The sequence below is a fragment of the Puma concolor genome, chromosome A1, assembly GCF_028749965.1.
Source record: "Puma concolor isolate L17-30 chromosome A1, mPumCon1.1.hap2, whole genome shotgun sequence".
Taxonomy (NCBI): Eukaryota; Metazoa; Chordata; class Mammalia; order Carnivora; family Felidae; genus Puma; species Puma concolor.
In genome coordinates this window covers 219,523,366-219,536,535 of record NC_141667.1, presented here as the reverse complement: position 1 = coordinate 219,536,535, position 13,170 = coordinate 219,523,366, and the positions used below count along the sequence as shown (strand labels likewise).

The window sequence follows — 13,170 nt, the reverse complement described above, 5'->3', positions numbered from 1 at the left end:
GTGAAGTCATATTTGCCTGTCTCTGACTAATTTTGCTTAGCATAATACCCTCCAGTTCCATCCACGTAGTTGCAAATGGCAAGATTTCATTCTTTTTGATTGCTGAGTAATAATCTATTGAATATATGTACCACATCTTCTTTATCCATTCATCCCTCGATGGACATTTGGGCTCTTTCCATAGTTTAGCTGTTGTTGATAGTGCTGCTATAAAAATTGGGGTGCGTGTGTCCCTTCGAAACAGCATACCTGTATCCCTGATAAATACCTAGTAGTGCAATTGATGGGTTGTAGGCTAGTTCTATTTGTAATTTTTTGAGGAAACTCCATACTGTTTTCCAGAGTGGCTGCACCAGCTTGCATTCCCACCAACAATGCAAAAGAGATCCTCTTTCTCCCCATCCTTGCCAACATCTGTTGTTGCCTGAGTTGTTACTGTTAGCCATTCTGACAGGTGTAAGGTGGTATCTCATTGTGGTTTTGATTTTTATTTCCCTGATGATGAGTGATGTTGAGCAATTTTTCATGTGTCAGTTGGCCATCTGGATGTCTTCTTTGGAGAAGTGTCTATTCATGTGTTTTGCCCATTTCTTCACTGGATTATTTGTTTTTTTGGGTGTTGAGTTTGATAAGTTCTTTATAGATTTTGGATCCTAACCCTTTATCTGATATATCATTTGCAAATATCTTCTCCCATTCTGTTGGTTGCCTTTTAGTTTTGCTGATTGTTTCCTTCGCTGTGCAGAAGCTTTTTATTTTGATGAGGTCCCAGTAGTTCATTTTTGTGTTTATTTCCCTTGCCTCCGGAGACGTGTTGAGTAAGAAGTTGCTGTGGCCAAGATCAAAGAGGTTTTTGCCTGCTTTCTCCTTGAGGATTTTGATGGCTTCCTGTCTTACATTCAGGTCTTCCATCCATTTTGAGTTTATTTTTATGTATGGTATAAGAAAGTGGTCCAGGTTCATTTTTCTGCATGTCGCTGTTCATTTTTCCCAGAACCACTTGCTGAAGAGCCTGTCTTTATTCCATTGGATAATCTTTCCTGCTTTGTCAAAGATTAGTTGGCCATACCTTTGTGGGTCCATATCTGGGTTCCCTGTTCCATTGATCTGAGTGTCTGTTCTTGTGTCAGTACCATACTGTCTTGATGATTACAGCTTTGTAGTATAGCTTGAAGTCCGGGATTGTGATGCCTCCTGCTTTGGTTTTCTTTTTCAAGATTGCTTTGGCTATTCAGGGTCTTCTCTGGTTCCATACAAATTTTAGGATTGTTTGTTCTAGCTCTGTGAAGAATGCTGGTGTTGTTTTGATAGGGATTGCATTCAATATGTAGATTGCTTTGGGTAGTATCTACATTTTAACAATATTTGTTCTTCCTATCCAGGAGCATGGAATCTTTTTCCATGTTTTTGTGTCTTCTTCAATTTCTTTCATATGCTTTCTATAGTTTTCAGTGTATAGATTTTCACCTCTTTGGTTAGATTAATTCCTAGGTATTTTATGGGTTTTGGTGAAATTGTAAATGGGATCAATTTCTTGATTGCTCTTTCTGTCGCTTCATTGTTGGTGTATAGGAATGCAACCGATTTCTGTGCATTGATTTTATATCATGCAACTTTGCTCTACTCATAAATCAGTTCTAGCAGTTTTCTGGTGGAATCTTTTGGGTTTTCCATATAGAGTATAATGTCATCTGCAAAGAGTGAAAGTTTGACCTCCTCCTGGCTGATTTGGATGCCTTTTATTTCTTTGTGTTGTCTGATTGCAGAGGCTAAGTCTTCCAATACTATGTTGAATAACAGTGGCGAGAGTGGACATCCCTGTCTTGTTCCTGACCTTAGGGGGAAAGCTTTCAGTTTTTCCCCATTGAGGATGATATTAGCATTGGGTCTTTCATATATGGCTTTTATGATCTCGAGGTATGATCCTTCTATCCCTACTTTCTGGAGGGTTTTTATCAAGAAAAGATGCTGTATTTTGTCAAATGCTTTATCTGCATCTATTGAGAGGATCATGTGGTTCTTGTCCTTTCTTTTATTGATGTGATGAATCACGTTAATTGTTTTGCAGATATTGAACCAGCCTTGCATCCCAGGTATAAATCCCACTTGGTCGTGGTGAATAATTTTTTTAATGTATCGTTGGATCTGGTTGGCTAATATCTTCTTGAGGATTTTTGCATACATGTTCATTAGGGAAATCGGTCTGTAGTTCTCCTTTTTAGTGGGGTCTCTGTCTGGTTTTGGAATCAAGGTCATGCTGGTTTCATAGAAAGAGTTTGGAAGTTTTCCTTCCATTTCTATTCTTTGGGACAGCTTCAAGAGAGTAGGTGTTAACTCTTCCTTAAATGTTTGGTAGAATTCCCCTGGAAAGCCATCTGGTCCTGGATTCTTGTTTTTTGGGAGGTTTTTGATTCCTAATTCGATTTCCTTACTGGTTATGGGTCTGTTCAAATTTTCTATTTCTTCCTGTTCCAGTTTTGGTAGTATATAGGTTTCTAGGAATTGGTCCATTTCTTCCAGGTTGCCCATTTTATTGGCATATAATTGCTCATAATATCCTCTTATTATTGTTTTTATTTCTGCTGTGTTGGTTGTGATTTCTCCTCTTTCATTCTTGATTTTATGTATTTGGGTCCTTTTCTTTTTCTTTTTGATCAAACTGGCTAGTGGTTTATCAATTTTCTTAATTCTTTCAAAGAACCAGCTTCTGCTTTCATTGATCTGTTCTACTTTTTTTTTTTTTTTTTTTTTTTTTTGGTTTTGATAGCATTAGTTTCTGCTCTGATCTTTATTATTTCCTGTCTTCTGCTGGTTTTGGGTTTTATTTGCTGTTCTTTTTCCAGCTCTTTAAGGCCTCAGGTTAGGTTGTGTATCTGAGGTCTTTCTTCCTTCTTTAGGAAGGCCTGGATTGCTATATACTTTCCTCTTATGACTGCCTTTGCTGTGTGCCAGAGGTTTTGGGTTGTGGTGTTATCATCTTCATTGGCTTCCATGAACTTTTTAATTTCATCTTTAACTGCTTGGTTAGCCCATTCATTCTTCAGTAGGACGTTCTTCAGTCTCCAAGTATTTGTTACCTTTCCAAATTTTTGGTTGATTTCGAGTTTCATAGCGTTGTGGTCTGAAAATATGCACAGTATGATATCGATCCTTTGTACTTGCTGAGGGCTGATTTGTGTCCCAGTATGTGGTCTGTTCTGGAGAACGTTCCATGTGCCCTGGAGGAGAATGTATATTCTGTTGCTTTAGGATGAAATGTTCTGAATATATCTGTTAAGTCCATCTGGTCCAGGGTGTTATTCAAAGCCATTGTTTCCTTGTTGATTTTTTGATTAGATGATCTGTCCATTGCTGTGAGTGGGGTGTTGAAGTCTCCTACATTTATGGTATTACTATCGATGAGTTTCTTTGTGTTTGTGATTGATTTATATATTTGGGTGCTGCCACATTTGGTGCATAAATGTTTACAATTATTAGGTCTTCTTGGTGGGTAGACCCCTTGATTTTGATATAATGCCCTTCTTCATCTCTTGATACAGTCTTTATTTTAAAGTCTAAATTATCTGATATAAGTATGGCTACTCTGGCTTTCTTTTGTTGACCATTAGCATGATAGATGGTTCTCCATTTGCTTACTTTCAGTCTAAAGGTGACTTTAGGTGTAAAGTGGGTCTCTTGTAAACAGCATATAGATGGATCTTGTTTTCTTATCCATTCTGTTACCCTATGTCTTTTGATTGGAGCATTGAGTCCATTGATGTTTAGAGTGAGTACTGGAAGATATGAATGTATTGCCATTATGTTGCTTGTAGAGTTGGAGTTTCTGGTGGTGTTCTCTGGTCCTTTCTAGTCTTTGTTGCTTTTGGTATTCATTTATTTATTTATTTGTTTATTATTTATTTATTTATTTTATCTTTTCTCCCCTCAGAGAGTCCCCCTTAAAATCTTTTGCAGGGTTGTTTTAGTGGTCATGAACTCCTTTAAGTTTTGTTTGGGAAACTTTACCTCCTATTTTGAATGACACCCTTGCTGCATAAAGAATTCTTGGCTGCATATTTTTCTGAGCCAAGCACAATTAATATATCCTGCCACTCCTTTCTGGCCTGCAAAGTTTCTGTGGATAGGTCTGTTACAAACCTGATCTGTCTTCCCTTGTAGGTTAGGGACTTTTTTTCCCTTGCTGCTTTCCTGATTCTCTCCTGGCTTCAGTATTTTGTGAATTTGACTATGATATGCCTTATTGATGGTCAGTTTTTGTTGAATCTAATGGGAGTTCTGTGTGCTTCCTGAGTTTTGATATCTGTGTCTTTTCCTAGGTTAGGAAAATTTTCCACTATGATTTGTTCACATAACCCTTCTACCCCTATTTCTCTCTCTTCCTCTTCTGGAACGCCTGTGATTCTGATGTTTTTTCCTTTTTAATGAATTACTGATTTCTCTAATTCTTAAATCATGCTCTTTTGCCTTAATCTCCCTCTTTTTTTCTGCTTCATTATTCTTCATAAATTTGTCCTCTATATCGCTCATTCCTGTTTTGCCCCATCCATCCTTGCTGCCGTGGCATCCATCCAAGATTGCAGCTCAGTTATAGCATGTTTTATTTCATCCTGACTAGCTTTTACGTCTTTTATCTCCGCAGAAAGGGATTCTAATCTATTTTCGACTCCAGCTAGTGTTCGTATTATCGTGATTCTAAATTCTGGTTCAGACATCTTGTTTCTATCTCTGTTGGTCAAATCCTTGGCTGTCGTTTCTTCGTGCTCTTTCCTTTGGGGTGAATTCCTTCGTTTCATCATTTTGAAGGGAGAAAAAGGATTAATGAGGTAAAAAAATTAAGTGTTAAAAACAAAGAAACACACACACACAAAATCAAATATATGATGCTAGATCTTAGGTGTGTTTTGGTCTGGGTGTTGAAAGGGTCTTGACAGATTAGAGAAAAAAGGGGAACGAAAAAAACACAAATCGTTTGAAAATTTGAAAAAATGAATACACTGAAGTGACTAAAATGAATTGGTGGAATTAAATAGAATTTGAAGAAATTTACCCAAAAGTAAAAAATACAGTAGAAAAAAATAAAATATTGTTTACATTTTTGTTAATGTTTATTTATTTTTGAGAGAGAGAGATCATGAGCAGGGGAGGGGCAGAGAGAGAGGAAGCAGGCTCCAGGCTCTGAGCTGTCAGCACAGAGCCCGATGTGGGGCTTTAACTCACAAATCATGAGGTCATGACCTGAGCTGACATCCGATGCTTAACCGAGTGAGCCATCCAGGTGCCCCCCAAATTAAAATATTTTTAATAAAAATTGAAAATAGAAATGAGGTTTTTCTCTTTATGTGTTCAAGAAAAAGAAAAGAAACAAAAAATAGAAAAAAAGACAATTGAATAGATGGGCCAGTGAACATACTGAAATATGACTGAAATCACTTCATTTTCCCCTAGAAGTCAAACTATGAAGCACTTTATAGTCCATAAACTAAGCAGGCGGAGAGACTTGTGTTCCTGAAGATCAAGGTTGGCCCAGTTGCGCGGGACTCAGTGTAACGGTTGGGTTCTCCAGTAGATGGTGCTGCTTACCTTACTGGGGTGGAATGTTGTAGCGCTCGTGGGTGCGCATGCGCACGCGCAGGAGTGGTAAAAATGGCATCACCCAGCTAGCCAGTCTCTAGTATCGGAACTCTGTTCTCCCCGATCAGCAATCGTGCACCAGTCCTTTGTCTTTGGCTTCTATCCACTCCCGCTTTTACACAGTCCATGACCAAGCCCCAGGCAGCACCTCCCTCCTGAGTTTTGTCTCAGACGTGGCTGTTTTTCCCGACCTCTTACTTCTGAGGGACTGCGGCTTTGACCCTTTCTGCCCGTCTGCAGGAGGGTCTCATCGAGCAATGTCTGGGTGCCAGCCGCACCCAGGAACATTTGTGGGGCCATGCCGCTGCCAATGCCCAAAGACTATGGCTGGGTGCCAGCCCTCCCCAGAAAAAGTTCGCAAGATAGTGCAGCAGCAGCGTTTCAGGGAGTATGGAAAATCACAACACACATCTGGCACCAGGCTTTACCCTTAACGACCTTGTTCCAGCACCAGCGAATGTGGTTGTTCTCCCGGGTCCACTTGGACCTTGCCTTTGGGGGACCCACGCAGCCTCTACCAGGTGTCCTCCCAGCAGGGGAACCGCCTCTCCCCACGTGACCTGAAGAACCCCAGAATCCATTCTACTCCTGGGGATTCACCCTTCACACCAGAGCACATCCAGGTATTGAGCTGCAGAGTTGCAGACTCTGCACTCCCCGTGTTTAGAGTCTTAATGGAATTTAAACCCTCTCCTTTCTCCTTTCTCCCTTTTTAGTTCAGTCCCTGCAGCCGTTTCCACTTTTCCATTTTCTCTCCAGCTGCTTTTGGGGAGGGGTGCTTTTCCCGTATTCTACCCCCCTCCCCAGTCTCCGTCCTCTCTCCGCCCCCAAAAGCGGTTCCCTACCTTTTGTGGCTTCTTGCTCTCCAAATTCACCTCTCCGTGCCATGTACCTGCTGAATTCTGTGGTTCAGTTGTGTAGATTGTTGTGTTAATCCTCAGATCAGTTTTCTAGGTGTGCAGCATGGGTTAGTGTTGGTTTGGCTGTATTTCATGGACACGAGACACAAAAAAAACTTCGATGCTGTTCCGCCATCTTAGCTCCTCCGACCAGCATTTTCTTTTAAATAGTGAAATAGGAAAGGATAAAATAGAGTAGGATACAGTAGAATAGAGTAAGACAGAAAAAATAGAAAAAAGGATGTCCTTAAGCACATCATATAATAAGAGTAAGAATTATTTTGTCGAACTTTTGTTTCAGGTACATACATGTATCAAAAAAAAAAAAAAAAAAGATCAGAAGACACTGCTCTGGCCTAAATATTGTTGAGTTACTCTCTAAAGTGATTATACCAGTTGCTTTTCTTACAGCAGTATGAGTGTGCTTTATGATATGTATCCTCACCAACACTAGGTATTATCCCCCTTTAATTTTGCAGATGGGTGAGCTCTGTCTCACTGTGATTGCATTTCTATAGTGAATTTGAGCATCTCTTAATATGTTTATTGTTTCTGTGAGTTTTCTTGCCTTTGGCCATTTCTAAATTGGATTGTTTTTTTTGTTACTGATTTTTAGGTATTTATTCTGGATACAAATTCTTTGTAAGCCACCAGTTATATATGTTGAAAATATCTTCTCTCATTCTGTGGCATGTGTTTTCCTTTGTTCATTTTGTTTTTTAGTATGCCATATTTTTTTAAGTTTTACCAGACATTGTGGTTTATGCTTCTGTGTCTTATTTAAGAAATCTTTCCCTGCCCTAAGGTCACAAAGATGTTTTCTATACCTTCTTCCAAAAGTATGAAAGTTTTGCTTTTTTCATATTCCAGATGGCTTCTCTTACATTTTCTGTGTTGACATATTACAAATTAAACTGTATAGAGTTTTTTTGTATGTTACATTATTCAAGTTGGTGAAGTATTGTCCCAAAATTTACAAAGTATAAAATCTAAAAGTTATATTTTACAATATTGATTTTTAATAATTGAGCACGTCTACTGACTTTTTAATAACAGAGCTAATACAGTTTTTAAACTGTATACTTCTCAGATAAATAATAGCTTGTTGTAGTTGCAAGATGGTATATTCTTTTCCTTCTCTGTTTTTCTCTAATAGAATTTATGTATTTATGTTTTTCAGTCACATTAACTTTATCCTAGAAGACAACTTTACAAGGATCTAGACAGAACAGGATTAAAGATGACTGAATACTGAGCTCCAGAAACTTAAAACAATCAGGTACAAAAATATTTGGAGGGAACTTTCCCAGCCAGTCAGTACAAAATAAAATGGGAACGTACATAGGAAAACTTAAAATATCCTTGAAATACAGGAGAGGGTCCAAGAGAGAAGTTTTGAAATCCATCTTGTGTTCAAATATTGGCTCTAACCCTGACTGGTTGGTGATGGTTGGTCAAGTTTTGTAAACATGTCCATAAAATGGAGGCAATGATTGTGTCTGTTCATTTTGGCTATTGTAAAGTTTAATGAGATAATATAAGGCACTTAATACTTGGCACAGGGTTACTGTTTATTTTAACCATTATTATTGTTGCTACTGTTATTTGTAATTCAAAGGTATGGTATTCTGTATATTGTGGATTTTTAGGAAGTATATATTGATATACTGCTATAACATTGATAGTAATAATAGCCTGCTAAAATCATGTAGAAAATAGAATAAGATAACTATAATACTCACATATATTCCATAAACTATATTCCTTAAGTGGTGCAAATTGACGCTAGTTTTCTCTGTTATGTTTGTATCACACTGAAATAATGTGAGAAAAAAAAATCAGTCTACTTTCTACAATGCTAGAGAATTCAACAGTTTTTTTTCACAGTACTGTGCAATAGTACTTATTCTTGAATCATTTTTAAATCTTCAAGAATGTTCTGACCAATAAAGATGAAATTATGTTAATCTTATGGTTAATGTTAGTTGAATCTTACAAATGTTATTTCTTTGATTGTGGTAATTTCAATATGCCACTAATGCAATTATGTCTTAACTTGAGTGTCAAACACAATGGGCTGTGTTCCACCACTCTAATTTTTAAATAGGTACTATAATTGAAATTGATCAAAGACACCAAAAAGAGCTATTTATTTTCTTCCTTTAAAAACTAGGATACTCAGTTGATTAAACAAACCAACAAAACAAAACAAAAACTCTGTTAGCTGATATGGAATGATTTCCAGGAGATATATTGTTAACTGAGTTTTAAAAAAATGCAAATTGCCCAAGAGTATATAAAATTGCTATTTTTTATGTAAGGAGGAAACGAAACAGGAAGAATAAACCAGAAAACGATGGAATTGGTTACTTACAATGGTAGAGTGAGGGGTAGGGTGGGAAACGACAAACCGGGATTACTGGTTAATGTGTTGGAAAGATTTCCCTTCTACTAGGCACAAGGTAGCCTACAATACAATGAGAGGCATCTCTTCTTTGGTCCCTTTTTCTCCTCTTATTAATTTCCTCTTTTTTCTTGCCTTTGACTTCTTTTCTAGTTTTTTTCTCTTCCTCTTTCTTTTTTCCCTCTCCTCTTTTTGTTTTTTGTTCTAGTAAACTTAGGGCAAAATGTAGATGATGCAGTTAGGATGAAACAAAACAAAAAGAATCTTCAATGCAGGCAGTCTCTTGTATACAAAAAGCTGTATTCAAAGGATGCTTTCAACCAGTATATGGTATTGTGGTCTGCTGTGACCCATGTCCTGCGGTGGTTATAGCAATGAACGAGTCAGGGTTGCCTCTCTTAACAACGCTTGCAAATTAATAGAGAAGGACAGATCAAGTAGGATTAACTGTCACATGAAATTATCTTCCCATATTGGCAACTAGACCAAGTTTTATAAATAAATAAGTGAGAAAAGTCTAAGTGATTATTTTAAAAACAAGCATATCTTTTCCAAACATTAGAAACAATGATTTGTATCAGTTGTCATAGTTTGAGTTACAGTTATTCTGAATATGATTATTCCTTATATTCTAAGGGACCTTTCCATAGCTGATGAGAACAAAATTTTACCAGCATTCTCTATTATAAAGCTCTAACTGCTTATAAATAATATCAGATAAAATGTTCTGATGTTAGTCCCTTTGAAATGTGGATTGTATTTGTTTGAGTAAATAGAACCCAAACTAATAAATCAGAAATATCAACATTATTAAATACGATTTCATTCTATTGCTTTGGGGTAGAGGAGAATATTTCTTTATATCTAATTTTAGTGATGGGATAGTTAACTGTGTAATGATTGAACCACAGTCTAGACATACTGCGTATCTTTTGTTAAAGCTGCTTCTGCTGTTACTTCTATGTGGTAGAAAGTAGTCATTGTGGAGATAGTTAATTAAGGCAAGAACGTTCAGTGCTGTTGCTACATACTTGGTGGCTGTTGTTGCGGATTTTTTGTTAAAGTCTAGGATAACAAAGCCATATTTGGTTCATCCTTTCATTTTTTTCATTCATTCCTCCTTTTTCTTTCTTTCTTTCTTTCTTTTTTTTTTTTTTTTTTTTCCAGCTTAGCAAATCGTACACTCTTCAGTGGAGCTGAGAACTGATAAGTCTGCTGTTCACAGATTTGGAACTTTCCAATCCCAGGGAAAATTTGACCAAGGTCTAAAATTTTATTTTTCCTTATCTAGAGGAGGTCAACTGTAAAATGAAAATTTTCTACTTATTTCCTTATAGATTTAAGAATCTTCATTTATCCTGGGATTACTTTTCCAGACCTCAGCAGGAGGATTACATAAGAGACCATAAAATAGTTTCAGAACAGTTAAAACACCTTTTGGTTTTTATAGCTGTTAACTCTCATGCCTACACCTTAATTCCCTTATCTTCCCTTCACCATATTTGAGCTTAGCTTATTTTCTCTGTTAATTGGAAGTAAAATAATTTTAACCTGCCTAGTTTCATTCCACACGCAGGATCCTGATTTTACCACATACTTTTTCCTCAGGGACTGCACAGGACTGAGTCCATATGGAAGAAGAGCTTTCCCTTTCCTATGGAGAAAGTGGCAAGGTTAGAAAAAACAAACAAAAACATGCCTCTGGAGCATGTATTTTCTGTTGCATGAAACCTATACCAATCATCTGTTGGTCATCCAATAGGAAGATCAGTGAGATAGTACTCGTCTTTGAGGGGCTCACAGTGTAGTTACTCAGATGCAAACATAATTACTGTGGGTACAGAGAATGCCATAGGGGCTGGCAGAAAACTGTGGGTATTGTCTGAGGGGTAGGGCAGGGTTCCTGAAGATGGTGCCTTTTGAGCTGGATGAGGAGTACAGACCATCCCTGCTTTCACAGATAATACCACCCTGCAAGAGGGTCTGAGTTGAGCAATGTTTGCTCCATTCCCAGAGATTTCAGAAAAGTATAAAACACCTAATCTTAGATGACATATTCTTAATTCATCACAGATATTCTTTAACTTATTCATTTTCCACCACAGCTTAACATTACAGTCAACCAGCTTAAGTCTTGTCAGTGTCCAACTGATGTTAGAAGTTTCACACTTTTCAGCATGCACATCATTTTCCATCTTATGTTAATTTTATTAAATTGACATGATGTCTGTTCTTCGTTAGTAACAATATTAACTGCCACTGTTAACTTTCATTTTCCTGTTTTCTGCTCTTTTTAAATAAATATGGTCAAAACACAATAAAAGATGTAAATAATTATACAAAGCCAGCATAGTGTGCAAAGATGGCAGAACTTCTAAAACTGAACCATAGTATCACCATGGACGTGTTTGTTGTGAACCCTTGTAGGAAGTATGAAAGTAGCTTACAAAAGTAATGTATAGAACTTGAGAATGTTATAAAATGCTAACAGAAAAATTCCTAATTTTTCCTGGGAGCAACAGATTTTGTAAAATAGAAGAACAGACTCACAGAATTAGCAATGAAATGACTTTATTACATATAAAGTGTTACATTGCCAGGAAGTCTTCAAAAGGCAAGGTGTTGGTGGGTTTTTTAAAATAACTTTTTTTTTGTTAGGCATGCCCAACGGGTAATTTTGGTTCTAATGCTATATGCGGTATTTTAAATTTTATTGTGACAACTTAGTAATCGTCTGGAGTCAGGTGAAGTATCATAATCTGTTTGGTTCTTCATATTGTTAGAGAAGCAGAGTTATATCGGTAGCACATACTCAAAAGGATAATAAAATGCTTCTTGGTCTCTAATTTTATGGAGCTTAGTTTCCTTAATTATATTTTTCTTGAGCTAATGTTAAAATTTCACTACTTTGTGTCTCCCAGATAGATGCCAGTGAAAGACAGGGGGGTGAGGGGCTGGATGTGAGCAAAGTAGTAAAGGAAATCTGGCCAGGAAATAGTTATTACCTATAATAATGTTATATGTAGGAAGGAGGATTACCTGGGCCAAATAAGGACTGAATTCTAGGGACACAATCTAGATGACTTATCTTCTCTACTGCTAAGCTCTCATTTCCTGGCAATGTTTTTGCCCCATTCAGATTTGTCTGTTGCCTGCCTTGGCTCTTGCTCAGCCAGTCCCTTATTTAGCAGGTGGGCACAGAGGTGGTTGGGTGCCTTTTGTAGAGATGGCTGCTGTCATGCAGGGTGGCTGCAGGCCCTACAAGGTGCACTATATGTGAACCCTATGCTACCTACACACTTATCATATACACAAAGTGTATATATACATATAATACATGTACATGTTTATAATACATACAGTGTATACAGCTGTATATACTCTTGAGTGTGTTGGAGAGAAAAATGTATTTTTCTTCTGTGAACAAAGATGTTACAGTTCCTTGAGACTGATACTAAATGTTTACCTCAAAAAGTGTAAATGTATGCATTTCGTAAAGTAAGTCATCAGTTCCCCCATGAAATAACTCCCCCAAAAGACTTAGAAAAATGAATTTTTGATGACTAACCTCCAGGAGCTAGTCTGACAGATATTTGAAAGCAATGTATTCACACCTCCTTTGTACCCAGGTTATATTGTAAATATTTGTTTTCTATCGTGAGCTCCTTGAAGGGAGTGATGATGTTTCGTTTTTATATCTTTAAATCCTTGCACTCAATACATGTTCAATGATACTGTCAGACCTGATGTTTTGTTGACCTGTGTCATCCTTTAACAAATGTATGACTGCAGGTGACATCACCCCCCCCCCCAACACACACACACACACACATGAGGTCCAGTGGTTAGTAGAGTCATGGGGGGGTGGGGGGTGGGTACTAGAGGTTTTATACAGGTGGGCCATGCTTTGTAGACAAGTGTTTAGGAGCTTGTTGGATTTATAACCTGATTCTAGGCATCTAAGAGACCACTTGATTTTTGTAGCAGGGCAAGTTGCAATCCAAAAATCTGCTTGAAAGGAGAAAATGAGGTAGCAGTGCTTATTTTCTCATCGTATATTGCCATCTGCCCTGTTTATGGAAGGTAGCCCACAGTGTGGATTACTGCCCTGTTCAGCAAGGAGTTTATGAGACCAGCCAGTGCCCTGTGATTGCAAGCAGTAGGTCTACCAGTAGTATAACTTTATGTGAACTGTTTTCTCTGCAACATGTGGTGTGTGGAAAGCAATCTTTAGAA

The 13,170-nt window shown here is 37.5% G+C and overlaps 1 protein-coding gene across 19 annotated transcripts in view; it reads left to right on the top strand.

The window, feature by feature from the left end:
* Positions 1 to 13,170, top strand: part of RCBTB2 (RCC1 and BTB domain containing protein 2) — a 59,314-nt gene that overhangs the window by 23,018 nt on the left and 23,126 nt on the right. For 8 of the 19 annotated variants that reach the window (XM_086712055.1, XM_086712014.1, XM_025924455.2 and 5 more), the window contains 2 exons: positions 7,711 to 7,809; positions 10,543 to 10,607. In XM_086712055.1, coding sequence (XP_086568181.1) covers positions 10,566 to 10,607 — 42 coding nt within the window. In that variant the 5' untranslated portion in view covers positions 7,711 to 7,809; positions 10,543 to 10,565. Of the gene's footprint in view, positions 1 to 5,213; positions 6,255 to 7,710; positions 7,810 to 10,542; positions 10,608 to 13,170 lie in introns of those variants that run through there. The other 11 variants (XM_086712126.1, XM_086712105.1, XM_086712087.1 and 8 more) reach the window with 5 other exon arrangements.